At 41.5% G+C, this 24,048-nt stretch overlaps 1 protein-coding gene across 1 annotated transcript in view; it reads left to right on the top strand.

The window, feature by feature from the left end:
- ptprq (protein tyrosine phosphatase receptor type Q) overlaps positions 1 to 21,385 on the top strand; it is a 35,300-nt gene extending 13,915 nt beyond the window's left edge. Inside the window, exons 22-63 of the mRNA XM_034535336.1 lie at positions 869 to 938; positions 1,049 to 1,248; positions 1,405 to 1,633; positions 1,750 to 1,878; positions 1,988 to 2,134; positions 2,378 to 2,541; positions 2,944 to 3,457; positions 3,595 to 3,756; positions 4,044 to 4,223; positions 4,324 to 4,431; positions 4,828 to 5,109; positions 5,217 to 5,498; positions 5,917 to 6,037; positions 6,148 to 6,302; positions 6,429 to 6,574; positions 7,521 to 7,692; positions 9,042 to 9,362; positions 9,436 to 9,711; positions 9,849 to 10,000; positions 10,258 to 10,399; positions 11,324 to 11,599; positions 11,702 to 12,073; positions 12,615 to 12,724; positions 12,897 to 13,083; positions 13,180 to 13,418; positions 13,566 to 13,635; positions 13,997 to 14,155; positions 14,379 to 14,670; positions 14,776 to 14,849; positions 14,929 to 15,028; positions 15,200 to 15,328; positions 16,226 to 16,270; positions 16,909 to 16,935; positions 17,118 to 17,199; positions 17,652 to 17,742; positions 17,909 to 17,985; positions 18,205 to 18,339; positions 18,484 to 18,609; positions 18,842 to 18,987; positions 19,125 to 19,260; positions 21,037 to 21,160; positions 21,247 to 21,385. Of these exons, the coding sequence (XP_034391227.1) occupies positions 869 to 938; positions 1,049 to 1,248; positions 1,405 to 1,633; positions 1,750 to 1,878; positions 1,988 to 2,134; positions 2,378 to 2,541; positions 2,944 to 3,457; positions 3,595 to 3,756; positions 4,044 to 4,223; positions 4,324 to 4,431; positions 4,828 to 5,109; positions 5,217 to 5,498; positions 5,917 to 6,037; positions 6,148 to 6,302; positions 6,429 to 6,574; positions 7,521 to 7,692; positions 9,042 to 9,362; positions 9,436 to 9,711; positions 9,849 to 10,000; positions 10,258 to 10,399; positions 11,324 to 11,599; positions 11,702 to 12,073; positions 12,615 to 12,724; positions 12,897 to 13,083; positions 13,180 to 13,418; positions 13,566 to 13,635; positions 13,997 to 14,155; positions 14,379 to 14,670; positions 14,776 to 14,849; positions 14,929 to 15,028; positions 15,200 to 15,328; positions 16,226 to 16,270; positions 16,909 to 16,935; positions 17,118 to 17,199; positions 17,652 to 17,742; positions 17,909 to 17,985; positions 18,205 to 18,339; positions 18,484 to 18,609; positions 18,842 to 18,987; positions 19,125 to 19,260; positions 21,037 to 21,160; positions 21,247 to 21,284 (6,987 nt within the window). The 3' untranslated portion in view covers positions 21,285 to 21,385. The remainder of the gene's footprint in view (positions 1 to 868; positions 939 to 1,048; positions 1,249 to 1,404; positions 1,634 to 1,749; positions 1,879 to 1,987; positions 2,135 to 2,377; positions 2,542 to 2,943; positions 3,458 to 3,594; positions 3,757 to 4,043; positions 4,224 to 4,323; positions 4,432 to 4,827; positions 5,110 to 5,216; positions 5,499 to 5,916; positions 6,038 to 6,147; positions 6,303 to 6,428; positions 6,575 to 7,520; positions 7,693 to 9,041; positions 9,363 to 9,435; positions 9,712 to 9,848; positions 10,001 to 10,257; positions 10,400 to 11,323; positions 11,600 to 11,701; positions 12,074 to 12,614; positions 12,725 to 12,896; positions 13,084 to 13,179; positions 13,419 to 13,565; positions 13,636 to 13,996; positions 14,156 to 14,378; positions 14,671 to 14,775; positions 14,850 to 14,928; positions 15,029 to 15,199; positions 15,329 to 16,225; positions 16,271 to 16,908; positions 16,936 to 17,117; positions 17,200 to 17,651; positions 17,743 to 17,908; positions 17,986 to 18,204; positions 18,340 to 18,483; positions 18,610 to 18,841; positions 18,988 to 19,124; positions 19,261 to 21,036; positions 21,161 to 21,246) is intronic.
- The last annotated feature ends 2,663 nt before the right edge of the window (positions 21,386 to 24,048 follow it).

The following is a 24,048-nucleotide window of genomic DNA, read 5'->3' on the forward strand; positions in this document are numbered from 1 at the left end:
GCTAAAATTTATACCGCTCGGGTCATATTAACATGAATATAAGTATTAACTTTTTTTATTTGACAGTGTACTTGTATGCAAAAATCTCCAAACACAGTCAGGGTTATTTTCAGTCAATAGAGACAATGGACACTCTTATTCATTATTGTGGTATTGAATATGTGTTTAGATCATCCACAAAATGTCCTAATTCACAGAGTGATTGATTTGACGGTGTAGTTTTTGAAGAGGTTATTTTGCATTAGAAGGTACAATGCCGGTGTTGTGGTTGCCCTTTATGGCATGATCCTCTGTAAGTTGATTTTCTAGAAGTATTTGCATTAAGAAATATTTTTAAAGTAATTTAGAAAAATAAAATAAAACACCCTCTGCCAAAACATTGACATTTATGTTGTTGTTAAATATGCAGTGGCTATAGTTGTTCAGTATAAATATACAGTAAATAAAAGCTGAAGATGGATGTTTAAAGATAAGGTTTTGGATGTAGCATTCATTATTGTTCATTTCGATGAATTCCCACTTTTGTTTGATGATCCGACTTAAATTCGTATTCATTTAATTTACATTAATTTTGATTTATGCAGTTTGAATCGTTGAGAAGATAAAAAATGTAGGCAACAATTCAGAGGCTAGAGGTCTGTTGACATATCTGTTGTACAATGATGTATCATTGTTGTTCATGTTTTACTCGGATCACAAAATCACCTCCAACAAAGTGTTGTTCCAGTTGTGTTCATTGCCAAAAATAAACCCCTAATCTGGATCTGATGACTGCCCTATTGACATGAACATTAATGAATCATCATTAAGTAATACCTACTCTCTCTCTCTCTCTCTCTCACTCGCTCCCCCCACCCTCACCCTATAGGTAGCAGCCATATCTCAAGCTGGAATAGGAACCTTCAGCAAATCTATATACATAAAGACCGCTGAGTCCCGTGGGTGTTCATGCACACACTTGCATAATAATCTCAAAATCTAAAACCGTGATATGGAGTATTGGTTCTCTATTTGTGTGTACATTCATGTGTGTGTGCACCTCTTGCAGCCCCTGGCCTGGTGACTAACTTGACAGCGTTTGCTCAAAACCACACCTTCGTCATGGTCACCTGGTTTCTGCCGCACCGCATCAACGGGCTCATCACAAAGTTTGCTGTCAAGGCTAAACATGCTCGTACTGGGCAGACGGTCCGCACGCTGGAGGTCAACGCAGAGGACATCATGACCGGAGCACTGCCTCACTGCAATGTACAGCATTATACTGTCACCTTCCGTCCTTTTAGCTATTATTGTGAAATGTCAGGATTATAGATGCTACCCAGTCACAAGGCCGACCGTGTGTACAACATTTTTACTCATAAACCTTTACCTCTGTGTCTGTCCTGTATGACTTTGTATGTGTAGGATGCAGCAGAGATCCTGTCCCGAGCGACTCTCAGTCCCTTGGAGATTACAGCATCGTCTTCACCCGTCACCTTCTCTGCCATACCCCCTGCAGCCTCCTGGAGTGTGCCCATATCAGTAGGAGTTGATCAACTACGACCTTACACCGCCTATCTATTTGAAGTGTCTGCCTTCACCTCTGATGGAGAAGGACAGATAGCCTCCACTATGGTCCGCATGCCAGAATCAGGTGTGGAAAAGGAGGCAAACGAGGATGTACCCGTTGTTTAATTTGTGACTGTTATTAGGATATACAATGTACTGCATGTATGAAAATCTTTTTTTATGTTTCTTTGTGTATGGCAGCCCCAGAAGACCCTCCACAAAACTTCTTCATATTGAATATGACGTCTAGATCAATCTCCGTGTCCTGGGGCTCTCCCAACATTATCACAGGAAAATACACCTACGTGCTCTACCTTTATGGGCCTACAGGTTATTCAATATTAACACTTAAACACACAAGTATGCATGCATGCATAGACAGACTCAAACTCTAAATGTATAGAAATCCATAACATGTTCTATTTCCTATTCATTGCAGGATATTTGTATGAGAACAGCACAGTAGACACGCGGTTTGCTCTGACTGGATTGACCCCCTACACGAGGTACACGGTGGCCGTCCGAGCCAAAGCGTCTGGAGAAGTGGGTCCAGCAGCGCAGGATGATGTAATTACACTTGTCGAAGGTGAGAACACTCCTAAACTGATAAATGTTTTTTTCTTCTTCATTTAGATGAATCCCCATAAATTCCCTTACTAAAAATGAAATGCATTCTCTTTTGGAAGGAGAAAGTAGACATCGAATCGCATCAAATGTCAAGGATAACACGATAAAGTCCTATACATACATACATGCATAAAGGTGTGTTTTTTTTGTACTTCTGTCTGTGTCTGATTCTCTCTGGCTCTATGTGTGTTTGTGTGAGTAGCACCCAGTGCCGTGCAGGACTTGATGGCAGAAGCAGAAGATTCAGTTTCAATCCGTGTGAGTTGGAGAATCCCTGCCCAGCCCAACGGTCCAATCACCCACTACAAAGTGCAAGTTCTTGTTGGCGACATTTTGCTGCAGGACATCACCCTCTCTGCAGAAACGGTAGGCCAGATGATGTTACAGCTATCTAAACCACCATAAATATATCCCATCACAGCACAGTACTGTTACAAATGTAGCTGTATAACCTTTTTAGTTAAAGAAGTTGAAATTGTAAATCTGCTTCTTTGTGTTAAAACTAATGATGGTTGTCAGCGACAGGACCTAATATAATTAAGCACCTGTACAATCCATTAGAACTGACAATTGGGACCATTTATAAAAACATCATTGTACAGTACGCAACCTGTAAGCCATGTCCTCTTTCTATTAGTTCAAGTAGACGTTGCGTTCAGGGCCAATGAACCAAAACTAATGAGAATATTTTTTTGTTTTACACTAAACCCAACCAGAAGAAATCAGAAACTCCAGTCAGGCTATAAAATGTAGTTTTTCTTCCTTCAGAATACAGCCGGTTTAAATGAAGAAGAGACCCTTCCCCCTGATGTCCCTAACAATCCAGGGCGGCGTAAGAGATCTGTGGCGCTCAGTCTGATCACATCCCCCCCGACTTTCACGGCCACCATTTCTGATCGCACACTGCCCTCTGCGACTGGTTCCAGTGTCACACTCTATGGACAAAGAAGCACTGTTTACATCACTAACACCGATGCTCAACCAACTGCTGACTCCATGGTCACTGAGAAGCCCAGTACCAGTTATGTTTCTGCTATACTCGCTAACAGCACAAATATTCAATCTACTGACTCTGCAGTCCCTGGGACCTCTGCATCCCCTCTTACCTCTATGCCTCCTGCCACGCTTCCACCCTGGCTGACAAAGCTATCGCATGCTGGGGATATGACCTCGGATTCTTCAGCCTTATCCCTGACCCCAGGCCAGCTACGCTTGTCCACACATGACGCATCAACTACGGGACACTTTTCAACGCGCAGTGCAGCAGCTTCTGGTACGACAGGCGTGAGAGCACGAGCCCTAAACACTGCTTCTCGTAACTTCCTGTAGCCCTTGATACTAAAATATGTTCCAGTGCTTATACGTCCTGTGTGTGCATGTGGTCTTGTGTTTCCATCTGTTTTTGTAAACATGTTGCAGGTGTAATGGTAAGAGAAGAGGTGATGGACGTTTTGTCTGAAGAGTTGTCTTACCTGGTGTCAGACCTGAATCCCTTTACCGAGTACACGTTCAGGGTCACTGCTTCCACAACAGTGGGAGAGGGTCCTTCAACAGATATCAGTGAGAAGACAAGGGAGCAGGGTGAGCAGTCACATTGCATTTATTTAGCTGACTGCTTGCATCCAAAGTGGCTCACAATAAGTGCAATCAACCATGTTGTTACGCGAGAATCATGCAAGTACATGAAGTTCATCGAATATGCTGATCTACATCAAGTGCTGCATTTAGAGACAGTAGAAAATAGAGAGAGGGGTTGGGGGTTGTTTTGACATATTGCATTTATGATTAACTATATATAAGAAAAAAAAGATAAGTCCTGCAATACCTGAAACATTCTTTGTCCTTAAACAATGTCTGTATTTGTTTAGTTCCTAGCTCAGTGCTCAAAGTGTCCTATGAAAACATCAGCTCCACCTCCATACTGGTGAACTGGGTCCCACCGTTGAACCCCAACGGGCGGATCACACATTATACCGTCTATGGCCTCAAACTGCACAGTTATCAGGCCCTTAACTGGTTTACTAACAGTACAAGCAAATTGATAACAGGTAGAGTAACCAACTCTTCTGCAGAGCTCTCTGCAGTCATTATATCCATTATCATCATCATGATACAGATCTGATGGTAAATATCTCTTCTAATATGTAGATTTGGACAAGTATACTGGTTATAAGCTACGTGTAGCTGCATCTACAGCTGTTGGAGAGAGCTCTCTGTCTGAGGAAGATGACATCTTTGTTCTCACCTTAGAGGATGGTATGTACTTAACACACACTGTGTAAAACATTTGTTTGAATATGAGTGGAAGTAACACAAATTAAATAATGAATGTTTGACTGAATGAAATACCAATACATCTGTCATTGATTTCAAAAGAATAGAATTAAAACTGTTCAGTCAAACAAAGCTTTGAGTGTTTGTGTAGCTGTTAAACCTTGTTGAATTGTTGTTGGTACCCAGAGGTAGGCACCTCGCACTATTAACAATTCAATGTCAGTTGATGAATGTCAGTGATATTACATATGAAATTTGATACATTTGATGAAATTGAAAACTCAATTAGTTCAAATGTAGTTTTTTAATTACCAATATTGAATGTGCTATGAGGCCAGCTACATTATTTGGTCAATGATTCTTCTATTGCTCCCTCAGAGCCTGACTCCCCCCCTGTGAACCTCACTGTGGTTGACACCAACCCCTCTGCCGCCACGTTGGCCTGGTCTGCACCAGAACAAGCCAACGGGGTGATCCAACATTACGAGGTCCTGTATGAGAATGAGTCCTACTCTGCGCTCATGAACACGTCCACTGACACGGTCACTCTCATGAACCTGAAGCCATTCTCCTACTACAACGTGTCTGTGAAGGCGTACACGCGTTACGGTCATGGCAACCAAACTTCAGACACTTTATACCTGCTGTCCGGAGAGGACGGTGTGTTGATGGCTGCACACACCCATGCACACAAATACACACAAATGAAAGCCTTTAGTAACAATATGAACTGTTCAGATTGTAATAAAGGTGTGTTCTCTCTTCAGTCCCTGGCAGTCCACCGTATGGCGTTACGTATGAGTCGGTCAGTCCCAGCGAAGTTAACGTGACCTGGCAGCCTCCTCTCCTGCCTAACGGGGTCATTACCCACTACAGTCTGGAGCTGTGGAATTCCAGTCACTACCTGAACCTCACCTCCACAACCAACTACATCCACATCACGCATCTGAAGAAGTATGCACAGTACCGCATCGTGGTGCAAGCACACACACGTGTCGGGCCAGGAAACTACAGCAGCGAGCCGCTCAACATCACCACGCTGGAGGATGGTGAGAGGGCCGGGTGGGAGAGAGCGCCTGGGGGAGGGTTTGTTTTTCAGTTCCAGGACACTGCACGGTTACATCATGACTGAGTTCAAAGGGCTTCTGATTAAATCTGACTTTCCTCTCGTCTTTTCCTCCTCAGTTACATCTCTCTGTCTCAGCTCATGTTAATGATGTTACATCACAGGTATTTGATGCCACGTGCCTTTCATCAGGACTGGGAAGCACAAACAAGTCATTACAACTAACCAGTTTTTCATTTCAGGGCAATATTGTTTTTCTCCCTGCCAGGTTCCTGAGGGGCCAAATGAGATTCCTTTTTGCCCAATGCAAATACATCTTTATCCCTCATCAGTTTTCTCTTTTCATACGTCATACTCCTGACTGTATTATGTTACTTGAAAGTGTTTCTACTGCATCTCAGCTCCAGACACGCCTCCTCAGTTCCTCCACGCCAGGAAGTTGTCAGACTATGAGGTAGAGTTGTCATGGCAACCACCACTTGAAGCCAATTCAGACATACTATACTACATTGTCAGAGTGTGGTGAGTTTCTTAATCTGCTTCTCTCTGTGACTTTGTGAAAAACAAACAAACAAAGCTTCAAAAAGAACATTTACCACATTGCAACATTAATGGTTGCTCTCTTCTGTCAGGAATGAAACGACTGAGCTTTGGCAGAATGTGACAGAGACATCAGTGGTTATTAATGTAGACTCAGAGAGTAGCTACAATGCCTCTGTCTCCAGCTGGAACAGACTGGGAGATGGAGGAGTGCTGATTTACATCCGCTTTACCACCACCGATGCAGGTGCTCGACGATTGTTGAAGATCTTTTGACAGAATTTCTTTGTCATCCCCACATTCAAAATATTTCTTACCATGAAGTTTCTCCCACTAACTAAATATGTGTCTGTGTGTGCTTCTTGGCTCTCAGAACCGTTTGACCCCCCGAAGAATGTGACTTTTGCAAATGTAACTGCCTCCTCCGTCACCTTGCTGTGGCGCCCACCTACTGAACCTAATGGAATCATTGTGCACTATACTATTTATTATTCTAATAACAACACTGTGGCTGAGCAGGTGAGATGCATATACTGTATATAGAATACACAGGAAAGTGACAGATTAAAGCTGCACTAATCAATATTTAAAAAAAAATGTAATTAGTCAAATAGTTTAGATTAGTTGACTAATTGGTCATTGTGGTCATAGTCAACTAAGATGTCTTTATTATTTTAGTTGTTTTTAATGCATTTTTAAAATGCTAAATTACTTATTACCAAGGAACTTCTAAGCACATCTCTGATAAACACAATATTCAAAGCAGTGCTTTTGTCTGATTCTTTTGGAAAAACTCAATTTTAAAGATTAAATCAACTAATCGATTAGTCAACACAATCTTATAAGTGTTATCAGTCAACTCATATTTTTTTTTGTTGCGGGACAGCCCAAATATCTCTGTCATGTGAAAGCTGTCTCTCAAGGTCACAAACCTACAGAGAATTGTCACCTAACTTGGCAGTTCCTGTCGGCCACACAGTATAAAGCTTTTGAGTGTCTTTTAACTCATTGTTTAGTTTTTTTGGCCTGCAACTTAACTGGTTTAGTTTCCTTGCATTAGTATCAGGCAGTTTAACTTACTGTTTGTTACCTGCACAGCACCAAACTAACATAGTAAAGCTGAGAAACACTTCTCTCAGGACTCCAAATGAATGCTAATGTTGCTTCTTGCCTGCTGTATCTTTTAAAATGGCGACCTAATACTAATGTATAGCTAAATGCTACAACATGCATCATATCATGGTTGTTGATTATCAACAGCCTGTTCTGCTGCCTTCGAGGGGCACAGAAAACAATGCTGCTCTGAAGAACACATCTGAAGAAATGAGTGGTGAAACAAAGACACTTCATGTTGGCTTTTACTTTAATTTGTCACCAATCTGTATACAAAAAGCACATTTTGCCCTTGATCATATTTCTGTTTCAATGTCTGAAAAATTCCCGAATGCTCCTTTTTTCTCCACAGAGGGTTTTTCTTTCAGACTTACCTGCACCTGCATCTCCTGATTTATCCCTCTCCTACACTCTGACCCGGCTGATAGGGGGCACAAACTACACCCTGTGGATGACCTCCAGCACAGTGCAGGGGGACGGAGGGGTCCAGAGCGAGCCCCTTTTGCTGTTGTTACCGGAGGACGGTCAGTTAGACACACACACACAAACACAATTCCATATACACAAATAGGAATACGTTTTAAAATAATATATATATAAACATAAAAATTACCACATGTAGTGACAAATAATTATTACATACAAAGATTCAAAGTCTCACCGGAGGGTGAGTCTGCACACTTTTTTCAAAACTCTCCAACTTCCAAAAAGAAAATGACATAAAAACTCTGCGATTGAAGATGTGACTTTAGTTCAAGCGGATAACAGATATTTTAGTATTTACCCATATTTAGTCTGGCAAACTGGCTCTATATTTGTTCACTTGTGACACTGCCTTGAAGACAGCCAGTTTGTGTTTTCTTTCGCTAAGCATGCCGAAAGTTGATTAAAAAACAGAGAGACAATAGAGCGCAGAAGCTTTTACAATATGATGACAGAGATAAAACAAAGCCTGATGTGCTTTGAGAACATTTGTGCTGCTCTTGGTTGGCCCAGAACCTAAATGTGTATGTAATATTTAGTTGTACTTTATCTTTTTGACATCCTCAGTATAAAAAGTGACGTTTACATAAAACTGATCTCTTTGTTTTTATGTTATTTTGGGAAAAATGGTGCAGACAGCCGCCAAAGACTTTGTCACTCACAATTCATATTTGTACGTTGTTATTTTCTTGTTAACTAGTATTCACTATCTCTGAATGATTACTGCTCATACTGACTCTGTATCTCTGCCTGTGCTCTAGCTGCTCCACTCTCAGCCAAGCGCCGGATCTTCAAGCCACCTTGTCTCTCCCGCACAGCCAAGCCCCCTGCTAGGCTCAGACCCACACACACACCTGGCCCCTCACATCCACTCACTCATCTTATGGATGTCTCAAGTCTTATCCCCCCTTTTCTCCTTCATCTCCCCTTTTTTTCCTCTGTGTACCGTGTGTTATTTTCAGAGGGGATGAGAATGAACAGGATGAGTATTTTCTCCTCAACCCCTTTCCTTTCCATGGTTTTCAGTGCTAGTTTCCCTCCTAAATGGCTCGGTATGTCTTATATTTTTGTTGGATATTGTTTCTGTTTACTGGGCTGATTTACTTTGCTGTGTTTCTCTGTTGTTGAGGTAATTTCATGCCATGTTATTCTATGTGATGTGCTGGATTTTGTTAATTACAACAATGCTGGCAATGATTAGGACCCTGCTTGTGAAAAATGATGATGATGATGACTGGTGCGCTGTTCATTTTCCCTCAAATGTCACTGTCTATTGTCGATTGAGGCCTTAATGTACTGCCAATGCATGTACAGTAAATGCTCACAGTCTTAAACCTGTGTTGTCACTAGTTAATAATAGTGACACAATTATTTTTGTTCAATCCTTTAGTGCCAAGTGACTCAGTCCGAAACCTGACTGCTCAAATCTTCAGCTCCACGGCCATAATCGTCAGCTGGGACCCTCCCATGGAGCCGAACGGCCGCCCCAGCTACCTGCTCACCTTACAGGAGGCCGGCATCCCTCCAGACATATCCAACCAAGGGGCTCCAGCTGTCAACAAGACCGTCAAGCATACCACAACTGACAATGTCTTCCTATTCACCAAACTCAAAAAATATTTTCCTTATGTGTTGACTGTTACCCCGGCAACTGGTGCTGGCGCCGCCTACAATCATACCAGCACAATGTACCTGAGAACGGATGATGATAGTGAGTTCTTCTACTGAGAAATGTACTGATAGAGTATGTTTCATGTATTTATTGTTAAACCGTTTCTCCTTAGTTCCTAGTTCGGCTCCATTGCTGGTGTCCACCAGGAATTTATCGTCCTCCTCTATCGCAATGGTCTGGCAGCGCCCTCTGGAGGCCAACGGGGACATAACAGAGTATACCCTCACTCTGTTTGGCCCAGGGGGCTCCAACACAACTCATACCCCCAGCACCTCATTCATTCTCACCAACCTACTTCCATACACAGCTTACAACCTCACAATTATGGCTGCAACGCGTAAAGGCTCAGGGCCGAATCTGCTGCTACAGCTGCACACCGATGAAGGAGGTTAGTTTGAAAGCAGGTTTAAATTGTCTTTAAAATCCTAATTAGATTCTATTTATTCATGGTACTATGGGTGTATACGTACTGTTTGTTTCAGTCTATCTTCTTCTCAGTCTTTCTCTTCTCATGTTGTGTTTCAGGGCCCATGTCCCCTCCCCGTAACCTGACTATATATAACCACACAGCAGTCTCTGTGTGGCTGAGTTGGGAGCCTCCTCTGGAGCCCAATGGAGTGGTGATACAGTACGGCTTCAGGATCCAAGACCTCATCACACACACTGTTACACACAAGGTACTGGTCATTTCACACACTTCTCCACAATAACAACACTCACACTCACACACACTCCAAAGACCCACTCTGTAAGAGTACACACAGTCACACTTACGGTAGCTCTAATTTCACACTCCAGATACCACTCAGTAGTAACATTATACGTACACACACATGCACATATGTGTGCTGATACAATAAGATATTATCCACTCCAGTAATTAGGATTGTATGATTTAATCTCCTATCTGTCATTTGTGTGTGTGTGTGTGTAGAATTCCTCCAGTCCGTCAACCACAGAGTATCTATCAGGCTTCAGGCCTCATAGCTCCTATGAGATCAGTGTTTACAGTTACACTAGAGTGGGCCATGGGAATCAGTTCAGCAGCCCAGTGACCTTCACCACTAACGAATCAGGTAAAGTACACACTGGTATGAAGTACCCACAAGGGATGTTACACTGATGTAGGTCACTGCTCAGTTTGTCGTTCAAAATTGGTTTGTACAGTATATTCAATTCAAAATACCTTGTTTGTCCTTTAATGGGCTATTAAAACATAAACAAGACGTACAACAAACAAGTGCAAATGCATTTGTCAATCTTAACGTCTTAATGTTGTACCATTCGTATTGCTTCTGAGATAAATACAAAATGTATTTGTTTTGATTACAATGAATCTGAAACATATGACATATGCCATTGGCTTAAAGAAGTCATGAAGAACACTAATAATAACACAGGCCACCCCAAAGTTGTGCAAGGAATCTCTGTTTTTCGTCAGTAATTTCTAAAGTTATACAACACCTCACAATCAGTAATCCGATCTTCTTGTTTTAAAAAAAATTAATATGAACCAGCAAATAAAAAAAACATTTTAAACACAGAGGTATAAAACATTGGAAGTTGTTTAGAGGTTTAGTTTGTTCAGGCAGTGGAGATGCTGCTGCTTTTTCTCAAGCACATCTGTATGTCATTGTGAAAAAGGCTCAGCAGCATTGCATAGCATGAGACAAGCCAAATGTGATTCCCCTTCAGAGCAGCAGGTCATTACTGTAGAGTAGCTGGCTGTTTAACTACTAATAATTACATAAATAAAAGGTAATGATGATTTGAATAAACATATGGAATAAGATAAAGCAAAAATAACTAGAGCAAATACATAAAGGACTTCTGTTGGCAAATCTGTAAAGTGTTTTATGCAGACTACACATGTTGTTGTTTCCAATTATTCAGATTCCTGTGCAACAGGCCAGAACAAACATCATGTTGGTTCTTTCCTGTTGTAGAGGACAGTGAAGAACTAAAGTTGATTCCACTGTCTCACCTCTTTCTCTCTGCAGTGGCTGATGCTGTGGGGAACCTGTCTTGCTCAGGAGTGAGCTGGGATTCAATACAGCTGTTTTGGGAACTTCCAGCTAACCCTAACGGGCAGATCATTTTTTACGAGATTCTAGTGGAGGTAGACTCACGGTCCTACAAACACCAGGCTCACACACCAGAGTACACATTGACTGGGCTGTCTCCAGACCAGATGTATGCACTTACTGTTGCCGCAGTCAACTCTGCAGGACCCGGAGACAGACTGAATTGTACTGCTTCCACTCTTCCTGAATCAGGTAGTCAGTTTTATGGTATTGTGTAACATGTTGGCCTTTAATTACTAAAATACAGTTATACTGAATGGATACCTAATTCAATCCTTTTGTCTCCCTTAACAGCCCCAGCTGCCCCTCGCTTCCTCACCATCTCTCAGGTCCCACCTAACAATGTGACACTTCAGTGGGCTCCACCATTTTCCATTCCAGGCCTCCTGAAAGAGTACCACATCATTGCGCAGCTGCTTTCAACTGTTTGTGAACCAAACACACTAACTACTGCACAGCCGGCCCCAGAGGACGAACTGTCCTCAGACTGTGTGGACTCTAATGCCACAGTGTCAGTAAATGCTTCAGATGGCATTGAAGAGAACCACAACGTCACACTCCACTCCCTGGCTAAGTACAGATACTACCGCTTTAAAGTGGCTGCAGTGACCAACGCTGGAATTGGGGAATATACACATTGGAATTACGCACGTACACTGGCTGGAAGTAAGATAATAGTGATGATATTGTTTTGTGTTGCCAGGGGAGAGTTGTTAGTCAAGACATCAGGAGTATATATATTTTTTAATGTATTTCTAGATATTCAGCAATAATAATACAGTTTAAAGTACAATCCTATTCAGATTGATTTTTGGTTTTTCAGTAGAAACTTGGGCATCTCCTTGACAAGACCTAAACAAACTTAAATTGTATCACTTTCAAGGAAATCTTTCTCTTCACATGCTATAGTATTGTAGCAAGTTTGAGTTGTTCAGCGATTCAGCACTCATCAGTAGCATAAATACTGTCACTACCTCCACATCTTGTTTTGTCATTCGTTTACATTCTCATAGCACAGTATTGCTACGCTGCACTTACTGTAATATGGCATTTTAGTGTGTTAAAGCTTCTTGTTAACAATTGTAGCAGTATTTCTGGCATGGAAGCATCAATCAACATTGGCATGATAACGAAGCAAAATGTAACAGGCTTCTTTTGATTTGATAGCACATAATAAGCATTATGTTGCTCTCATCTCCTCCCTTAGACCCTGATGACCCTCCCCGGTACCTGAATGTGATGCCCACCTCCAGCGGCCTTCGCATTTCATGGGACGCTCCAGCTGTTCTCTCTGGACCGACTTCTTATCTTGTGCAGGTAGGTTCATCAAGTTTTGCTTTTACACAAACACAGCATATGACCAACAACTGTAAAACACACTGATGTTCTTTGACCAACATACCTCTTGATCTGTTCTGATTAATTAAATGAATCCAACTCATTCACATACAAGTATTACGTCTTTCCATGAACTCTCCTGTCACACCAGGTGGATGGTCCTGGTTTGAACATCTCAAAAGTCAGAGCTCCAGGAGAGTTGACGACTGTCGTTGTCACTAACTTGACTGCTTTCACACGTTACTTGGTGACGATCACTGCTTTCACTGGTCCTCTGGCGCACGCTGCCAGCGATGGGAAATCCATTGGGCCTATTGAATTCCAAACAATGGAGGAGGGTATGTGGAAATCTTTGCTGCACATCGCTGCTGCCCACCTGTAAATATACCCAAATATTTATTATTTCTCTTATCATTTGTACTCTGTGTCCCCAGAGCCTAAAGACCCTCCCAAGAATGTGACAGTATCAGTTATTCCAGAGGAAGTGAACCGTGTGAAGGTGACTTTTACCCCTCCAGAGGAGCCCAACGGAAACATAATTGCTTACTTTGTGTACATCTACGAAAAAGACCAGCTGGTCAAGAACGTAAGCCTTAATATCACCGAAAGGGATCAAAACATGCTGAGTGCTGTCATAGAGGGCCTAAAGGGAGGACACAGTTACAGCATACAGGTGAAGCACACACATCACACACACACTCACACATACAAACAGCCCAAACCACACATGGTTAATCTCGTTCAGATTGTTGTTTTCTTGAACTCCTTTTTGTGCTTGTCCCCGTCTCCCGTCTCCCTCCTTTCTTCTATTTGTCTGTAGATTTCAGCAAAGAATGGTGCTGGAAGGAGCCCACCAAGCCCACATGTCCAGATAACTACAGGGATCACAGGTACAAACCCCTCTTTCTGTGTATGCTCCGCATCGCTCCACAGGGTTTCTCCCTTTCTTGTTACAGCATTTTTGCGAAAACAGAGAATTGCCAGTGCACAGTATCACTGCAGGCATATTCTAACAAAGGAAATGTAACTCAGCAATATTGTCAGATGTGTGTTGATGATGTAGAAGACTGAGCAATGGTCTGTTTGTCATGACTTGTATGTGAATGCAACAGACTCATTCCACATCTTCACACTGTATTCACGTAACAACCTTTGTCTTTGTGTGTGTGTGTGTGTGTGTGTGTGTGTGTGTGTGTGTGTGTGTGTGTGTGTGTGCCCACTCTTCTGTGTTCACACGTGCGTGCGTTCCAGCCCCGGCCAAGCCAACCCAAAGACCTGAGGCAGTGCTAGGCCATGGAGGGGTTGCCATGGTAACCCACAGGAGTATCACCATCCGCATGCCTGCCTGTTTCTATAGGGATGACAACGGACCAATCACAAAAATTCAGGTCATCGTGGCCGAGTCAGGGGGTATGACAAAAACATTGACAACGGTCACTTTTAGTTGAATACACTTGGGTATCGGCCTCACTTTTGGCTTTAAGCCTCAAGTAGAATCTTGTTTTACAGTATGTCCTAAGCTTACAAAGGTCTAAATGTATGCAAACGCCAAAGGGCTTAACATCAACAGAAATTTGACTCATTCCTCCTGCGATTCCTTTCCTCTCGAACTGACTTACTCATCCTGTCACAGTGAAGGACATCCAAAACCTGACCAACTGGAAGAATGCCTTTTTTGATCATCCTGCGCCTTACCTGACCGACAAGGGGTTCCCCAACCCGCCATGTTCTTTGGGGGACGGGGCATTACACATGGATGCACACGTCAGAGGTGGTCGCAGTGTGTCTGCAGGGGGCCGGCCCGCAGGGAGACAAAATCACACTACGGCAGGAACCTATGTGATCGGACGTAACGATGACTGTATAAAGGAGAACAACACTGGCAATTTCTGCAATGGACCTCTGAAGCCAAACACGGTCTATGTGTGAGTGCAATACACACAACCAAACAACCAAACATTTAAAATTAATTGTATGTACATGTTTTATAACAATATTAGGCTGACACTGGGCTGTTCCATATTTACCAGGTTCAAGTTCAGAGCCACGAACATCAATGGCCAATACACAGATTCTGAGTACTCGGATCATGTCAAAACTGCAGGTATTTATATTCATCTCTGAAAAAATGTAAAACCTCTATAGTCCTGTGTGATCTTGCCATTTCTATCTCCTCTCTGTAGCGGACGGGCTGTTGACCAGAGAAGAGCAGATTATTCTAGGTGTTCTGCTCTCCTTGTTTTTGGCTGTGTTGCTCATCACTATCATATGTGGCTCTGTCAAGTAAGATGGCATTCAATACTTTGCTAACATTCATATGCAACATTGATTGCAATGTAGTATTAATGCAAATTTTACATTTCATGATACGCAATATACCTGTTTCCTTTTATAGATTTGTTTTATTTTGCAGTTACCTTGTTATTAACTAAATGTGTTTGATTGACGTGTTAGGATCCATCAGCGCAAAAAGGAAGGCGGGACTTATTCACCCAGAGAGGCAGAGATCATAGAGACCAAGTGTAAACTGGATCAGCTGATCGCTGTAGCAGATCTCGAGCTGAAACAAGAAAAACTCAACCGGTTAGTCTATGTGTTCAGTTGTAATCTAAAAACGTAACTTACTGAGTACAACACACATTTTTCTCAGCTAAGACTGGCTGCACGTTACATGAATCCAAGCTTGATTTAGCTGCTGCCGATGAGATTTTAAATCCAAATCCACAAGACAAACATCTCTTTGCTGCAGCTAACTTCATGCGCAATCCTGTCAGAACAAAACCTTCTAGTGTTATAGAGTGTGTGCAGAAAATAGAAGCAGCAGCACAATGAAATAATACAGCATCATTCAGGCTTTATAGTTTATCTTCAGTTCTCTGCAGAACAGTCATCCTGCCTGCATCTCTCAAACCATCCCCTCATACAAATTCAGCGTCAAGCCTTTCTGTTTTTATGCTTTGGCACTAACAAGTGTGCAAACAATAAGTGCTGCAAGCTGGTGAGAAACAAAGTCAAACAAAAGTCTTAGTTTTGGTGTATTAAGGTCATTGATGGCTAAGAGACAAGGAACTACAAGATAGAAAAGCTTTTAACACGAGGAGCACAAATAAAATTGTTTTTATATATATTTGTTTCAATATAGATAGCCTTCAGCATTGGAACAACCAATAAGCATAAACTTTCTGAACACCGTCCATGACAACATCTAAAGAATACCTACTTAATGACAAAATAAACCATGAAGGTCGGTATTAAAATATGTCTTGTCTTGTATATGTACAGCTTGGCTGTACCAGCTGTTTGTAAGTTGGAATAATTAGGATTGTGTCTCTCTGCTTTATTGGAGCTGAGATATGTACAAACACCACACATTAAAACTCAGTTTATGATATAATAACACACTTTTTCTTGTTTTTTGTCACGCGAATGGCACTAATAACTTTGCTTGCATTCTCAAACTGAGCACTTTTCTCTCACCAGGTATTCTTCCTTCTTCTTTAGGCGGAAAGAGATTTATGTGATCCAGTAAGTCGGCTTTTTGACATGCGTGTGCCACATTTTAGTGTGAATGCTTTGTTTGCCTGCATTCCACCTTTCAGGCATCACTTCGTGGGTGTCATTGTCATGTTACCTATTAAGGTTTAAATCATCCATCGGCGTTGCTTATTAAACACTTGGTGGATGTCGCCAGTTGCATGTACGAGTGACATCAGTGTTTCAGCCTTTTTCCTTTTCCTCCATCACTGGCAGGGATTGCAGAGCTGTGCAGACACTCCTCTGCTTGAGACCATTTTAATTTGTTTACCCACTCACTATCTTGAAATTGCTTGGAAGGCTTGGCGGCCTTAGAGGGCACAAGTAGAACGCAAAGGATCTGCGTAGCGACAAGTCTTCAGTAATGCAAAGAAACAACATCCATCGGGGGAATGACCACATGTTTCATTCTAAAGAAACCTGAATGCCAGAGTATCAACGCCAGTGTTTAATCAAAGGGGATTTGATCAGAAATGGTTAAACCTCCTTTGCTTTAACATACAATGCCATGTACTCGCTGCAATGAGAATCAGTTCAGTTGTCATGGACAGAAATACCACAGTGTGGGTTGTGACTATTTAGTTGATTTGTTTATTTTTGGTTGATGTTTGCTCTCTATTTTTGTCCAGGCTGCTCAGCTACAGGAAATCACTGAAGTAAGTCATCCTGCATAAGTAATGTGAATATACACACAATAGTTGTAGCATAGATCAACATGCTCTGTATAAGTATCTTTTATCCGAGAATAAACTAGCACAAATAAGCATGTGGCTGTAGAGTTGTTTGTACATTTCCCTCTGTTCCTCACTTTCGGTGTATCCCCTTACCTCCCTGTCAGGCCCGTCAACAAGAAGTCTTTTCTGCAGCACGTAGAGGATCTGTGTGCCAATGACAATGCTAAGTTCCAAGAGGAGTTTGCTGTAAGTGTTTGCCTACAACCTGGACCAGTGTTTATCCCACCTGTGTAGAATGTAGAAATATATGAAATAGGATGAAATAATACAAAATCTCCCGGAATTGACAAAGTAAACGGAGCATGAAGAAACGTCTGCTTTTTAAACACAGAAAGCAGATAATAATACAAATTCCGTGGAGACAGTGAAGATGCATAGAAATACCAGCCGTTTATTGTTGTTTTTTATTGCACCTGTTGTTTTACTGCAGCCATCTAAGAACACAAATTAGAGATTTTAACAGTATTCTTTTAAGTCAAAAGAAATGTAATTCCAATAATGTTGAAGTAGGTGTAAAAGAGACATTTTACTTTTATCTTTTGCTAAAGTTCAAAGAGTTTATTTAAAAAATACAAGCCCTGACATTTCATGTTTGTGTGTCTAGTTGAATACTGATGTGTTACATATTAACTCCCCAGGAGCTTCCAAAACTCCTGCAGGACCTTGCCACCACAGATGCTGACCTGCCCTGGAACAAATCAAAGAACCGCTTCCCCAACATCAAACCTTGTAAGTGGTTATGCTGATGTGCTTTCCATAGTTATGATACTTATCATATACCCAAATGATGTGTGTTAGCTCAACCATTACCTGCATATGGATTTCACCTCTGCTTGCACAGCTGCATTTCATGTTTATGTTTCTACCTCACTCTTCTCACTTAAATTGTGTCCAGACAATAACAACCGAGTAAAACTGCTGTCTGAACCGGGCACTGCGGGCTCTGACTACATCAATGCCAGCTTTGTCTCAGTGAGTACCAGCTATCAGATGCTAAAAGCCCAGTGGTTAACTCCTCCACATTAGAGAAGCTTGTTCTAGATGTTTCCCTGTCCTTTTGTGATTCTGTAGGGTAGATAACTTCTTCAAGCTTATTCGTTTGTGAGTGAATAATGTTTTATAATTTATAATTTCATTAGGTCTTTATGTTGCCGGAGTGATTTTTGTGTTTGCAAATATTCTGTTTTCTAGGGCTACCTTTGTCCCAATGAGTTCATAGCCACCCAGGGTCCTCTGCCTGGCACAGTGGCTGACTTTTGGAGAATGATCTGGGAAACGGGAACCCACACCATCGCCATGCTCACGCAGTGTTACGAGAAAGGCCGAGTGCGTCATAAGAAATTTGCCACTGTTATGAAATCGTATTTAGAGGACAGGCGGAGCTTCATTTTGGGCTCCTTAACAAATCTTTTACCAGGTGGGTTATATCTGCTGCGGATATCTCATGTGTTTGTGGGTGTGACATTTCAGATTCGGTGTCACAAGTACTGGCCAGAGGACAATAAGCCAATGTCAGTGTTTAGTGACATTCTCATCTCAAAAGTGTCAGAGGAAGTCCTTCCTGACTGGACTGTCAGAACCCTGAAAGTAGAAAAGGTAACTAAGTTACCCTCACCACACACACACACACACAACGTTGTTTCCAGTCTTTATGCAAAACTGAGCTAATAGTCTCCTGGCTCCTGCTTCATAATGAACTGACAGGTCCTATCCCTTTAAGAACCGTTGTGTTATTTGTTCCACTTTAAAACCTTTTGCTCAGTACATTTTATCTACATTTCATATTAATTTCACAAGTCTTTTTTATTGTATAAATTCCTCTGTGCAGCACGGGCACTATATCTTGGTTCGCCACTTCAACTACACATCGTGGCCGGAGCATGGAGTCCCAGAGTCCTGCAGCACTCTCATTAAGTTTGTGAAAGCTGTCCGAGCCCACAGACACAACAACACCACTATAGTGGTCCACTGCAGGTATCATGGCGTGTCAGTGGTAGTTTACGAACACTGGATAAATGATAGCACGGTCCTTGAAGTAAAGTGTACTTTATTCTGTTTTTGTTGGCAAAATGGAGCTTTATCAACAAAGTACATCTCTCATTGTTCCTCAGTGCTGGTGTGGGCAGAACAGGTGTGTTTATCGCTCTCGACCACCTTATTCAGCACGTCAGAGATCACGACTTTGTGGATATTTATGGCCTGGTGGCTGAACTCCGCAGCGAGCGGATGTGCATGGTACAGAATCTGGTGAGTTTAATTCAAATACAATTATGTAATTTATTCCTGTGATTGAATTTCACAACCGAGAAAGAATAAACAAAAACACAAAAAAGGAGTATTATACAGTATGTTGTGTTAAGTTGTTCCAGTACACTGAAGAATCATCAAAGACTTAAAAATGGCGGTCTAGTTGTCCTACTTTTTAAAAGATCCTGTCCTGCTGTGATCCCATCCCCACGAGGAAACATTTAGTCAATTATTGTATTGAGAAAGGAAAGGATCTGGCAGTGGATTAAAGACAAACGCTGAGCAGGATTCCCCCCCTTGAAACAGCATGAACCTATCCTAAAATTACCCAATTCAGTCATTACTTGCAGAGCAGTGGTGTGTGTCTCAGTGTCTACAGGGACCCTTTGCCTAGTGCCTGTGCTTTTCCTCAGTTTTATGGTTTTATTATTTCTAGATGTTCCGTGCATTTCTTTTGGCTGTGAAGTATTAGCTGCTTGATTCTTTGAGACAGCAGTGTTCAGTGTTCAGACAGCGTTAGCATGCTAGTCCAGTCATGTACGAAAAATAACTTTGGCTTTCAGATTAAATATGTTATAGCAATGTTAGAGCTGTTGAAAACAGCTTAACACTTTTATCTGAAAGTATAAGCAGCAAGCTGCATCTGAAAATAACGTCAAAATGAAAACAAAAGCAAATGCTGAAGTTATTGTAAATGTGAATCAAATCTTGCAACGGTACTTCATACTTCCAGGAACCGGCTTTGCTTTCCATTGTTGTTTTCTATTACAATAAAATGGCAATGAATGACCATTTTAACAGGTGTTTCATATGTCTCCACATCCACCAGATCACAGCAATAAACCAATGTGAATAAATAAATATTGAATAAAGCTATGAAGGCAAGAGGAATATTGTACAAACACATTTGCTTTACATTCCACTTTAGTAGGTTCAATGGGACACAACACAGTTAGACTAGTAAAATGAATTGTTGTTTGGTTGAAGGGAATTCATTACTTTATGTACATACCAGCTTCTAATAGGCCATGCGTATGATAAATGATGCAGGCCTTAGCGGAACCAGTGACTTGAAATAACTTTCTGCCAGAGCGCCACTCATTCCCTGCAGTGGTTGGGCCAGCTCGGTCCGTCTGCTCAGGTCCTCTCCTCAAGTCAACAGCCGTCCACTGATCTCAATTGGTTTTGGTTCATTTAGCGGAACTAAATAGACTGAGCTAGAAAGTAAACCTGATTCCTTCAGGGGTGAAGGTCATCATCCATTGTCCATCACAGTCCAAATAAAAGAGTTTCTCTGTGCATTCATCTGAAGCATGCCAGTCTCAAGCGTCCATCTCTCTCCACTCAGCCAGAGCAGCCGTCTAATGAATATGCCAGATGAGCCAAAAAACAGGAGGTAGCCTAACAACTTTTTTTAGCTTTCAGTGAGACACTTTTATATGAATGGAAAGCTATCTTGAAATATGATATCCAGTAATATTTTTTCAGCTATTTGATCTGATAGGTTTGTGTCCTGAAAGAGAGATACAAAATATTGAATCAAGTGACGTAGTATTGATTCACATTGAAGCAATCCAAAATGAATTAGCTCTTTCCAGTATTATAACGAGAATTGAATTTGTTTGTTTCCAAAGACAGTTTGACTCAAATCAGGGTTGTTGTAATAAAATGCTGAGCAGCATAAGCCAGGAGGACACCCGACTCTATTCTACACCAAATACATTTTATGGACAATTGCTCAGTGTTTGTCAATGTGTGTATGTGTGTGCGTGTCAGGCCCAGTACATCTTCCTGCACCAAAGTACACTGGAACTTCTAAACAACAAAGGCAACAGCCAATCCATCTGGTTTGTCAGCTATTCAGCTCTGGAGAAGATGGACTCTCTGGATGCCATGGAAGGTAAACAACATACAAACACACTCACATGTACCCACACACTTGAATAAACACACACGCAACGTGCTCATATTTGTACTGGTCTTCAGGTGATGTTGAGCTGGAATGGGAAGAGACCACTATGTAAAAGACTGACTGAGGGGACAGCTTTGCCTAGGGGAGAATGAGGCCTGTTGGGAGGCAACCTGTGCACAGACTCTGGACCGGCCGCCTCCACCACACCAGTTTAGAGGAGGGATGAGAAGAAACAGGAAGCGAACAGCACTGTTTGAGCTGAACAATCTGCTCCCCCCCCCACCCCCCCTCTTGATGAACCTCTTGTCCACTTGTTTTCAAAGCGAGTGAGAGAAACACAATGGAGACAGTGACAAAGAATTTCAGAAACAATGGGGAGATAAGAGCAAAGCGGTGAGCTGATTGTGATAGCTCTATCACATTTATAAGCCTACAGATTCTTTGCACAAATTGATTTCACAGAGTATTGTAAGTATTATGTTGATATTACCGATGTTTTTGTAAGCTAATTTATTCAGCCAAAACGGTGTTTTAGTTTCAATCTCGTTTTAATTCTGACTATGTTGAAGTGTTGGTAACGTTTCTGTTTTGTTTATCCTTTCTCAAGAGTGATTTGCAAAAATAAAAGTAACTTGTATTTTTTTCTCTGGCCATGATACTTAACCCTAAAAACACTTGTTCAAATGTAGGCGTTTTGTCAAAGCCATATAACTTGCTCGTCATATTGTTTAGAGGACAATGGAAAATGATGTACTCTAAATCGTGCACACGCACACACACATGCAGACTGACTACAACACACAACTTGACATTCCACAAGTACAAGTCAGATTCAAAATTGCTTTCTCTTTCGTTAATGAATGAGTTCAGACCCACACTGTGCTGGGAGGACACTGGAATACCTGTGTAGACTGATTTTCCATAAGCACTTTCATTCCAGTGTCCTTCTTGCACACCTGGAGCACATTCATTCATTAGAGAGGTCTTGAGTGATACAGACGCAGACATTGTGGAAATGATTCCAGCATCAACACAGGCAACAGTTCAGGACCGAGAGTAAAAACTACTTTATTCTTTCATTCTCTTTGAACAGAAAAAAATTGAAATATTCCATTAGTAAACATGTTGATCTTTAAGAAATCTCCCTTTTAGAAATATTGTGAGGGTGCAAAGATTAATGACAGTGAGGATGCAGAGTGGTGCGTCTCCATGACAACCACGGAAAAGGCGGGGGTAAGGGGTCGGGCAGACAGGAAGTAGAGCAAGGGGAGAAAATGACATCAATCAGCCCAACATGCCCTGACAATAATGATACAACATATAATTAAACTGCCCGTGTGTACTGTGAATGAGAAAAACAATATCATGCTCTATAGTACAAGTAAGTCAGAGCTTACAATAAACAAAGTGGGGTTGTTTACTTGAGAAATCAGTCTTTAAGATGATTCTAAGTTGGATTTGCTGTTGCTTTAGCAGCTATGTGCATGTTTGTGTATGTCAGCGTGTGCGTGTGGTTGTGTATGCACATGTGTGCATGACCTGTGATTCACTGCACATATTCATCAATACAGCATAGCCCTTTACACACCTGAACAAGTGACACAGCCATCTACTAATTGTTCGATAATAATATGACTATAATTAATTTCATGATGAATGTAGATCTGTATTAATATCTGTGTGTGTTACCATGGTAACTGGAGTGTGTTCTATAAAAACTGCCTCTCGTAGCAGTAGGATTTAGGACGCCCCTTCATATTAAATGTGAATAATAATAATAATAATAATAATAGCTATAATAACTATAATATCCTTTTTTTTAAACTAGATTCTTCTCTGTACAAATACATACGTAGATACACACACTGGGCAAACCAATCACTTTTTCAGAATAAATCTATATTATCTATTTACAATATATCCAATATATTCTGTGGTGCAAAAGGTACAAGACATGTTCGGTGTGTCTCAGTTGGATGATTTGCAATCTGCTGTACAAACTGGCTCAAGCTCGAACCATCGACACTGGACAGACAACCAGATGATGAAATCAATAATTATTCCATGTTATTCCATCTTCAGTTTTCCCCCTATTTAACATTCAGTATAGAAATGCAACTCTGCTTATATTACTTTCAGTGTGCAAGGAAAAATATAATTCGTGAGAGGCGAGTGATGTTTTTCTGAGGTGACCTTGGTCTACCCTGCGTGGAGCTATTCATATACATTTTCAAACTAAAGCTAAGAGTTTTCCGGGCGCAAATATTGCCTGAATCTGAAGGTAACACAGTATTCACACTAGGTAACCCATTAGGAGTAAATGTGCAGCAGGAGAAAGGCTTCCATCTGTCTATTATAGCCTTGTTTTGGATTACTTACTCCCTGCTGCCCACGAGTAAGCAGACTGAACACAGTCCACAAGCACGCTGCTCTCAGTACAACTCAGATATCATATGTTACAGTGCAGCAAATAATCTCCTGAGCTCTGTGGGAGCAAAATGCCACATAATCAGGGCAGTCATACACTATTGTGAAGATATCGTCTCACACAAGTTTAGCAAAACACACTACAATGAAGCACAGAAAAATATGATTGTCGTCAGGATGTGGTTTTAGGATGGTTTAGTGAGTAGCATCATCCTTGCTTACTGCACATAACAGGGTAGAGATTCAAGAGCAATTATCCTTCTTTTGGCCTTCTGCCTTCTGCATCTGTTCCCTAGTAGATGAAGGAAACAAACTGGTAGTCTAGTTTCTTCAAATTATGCAGAGATGAAGGAGAAAAAAAGATTGCGGTGAGGAGAAGCTAGATTAGCTCTGCTGAAATGATTCTTCACAGAGAGCTGTATCTAACACTGAAAACCTGGACCAAACAA

The sequence above is a fragment of the Cyclopterus lumpus genome, chromosome 6 (genome assembly GCF_009769545.1).
Source record: "Cyclopterus lumpus isolate fCycLum1 chromosome 6, fCycLum1.pri, whole genome shotgun sequence".
NCBI lineage: Eukaryota > Metazoa > Chordata > Actinopteri > Perciformes > Cyclopteridae > Cyclopterus > Cyclopterus lumpus.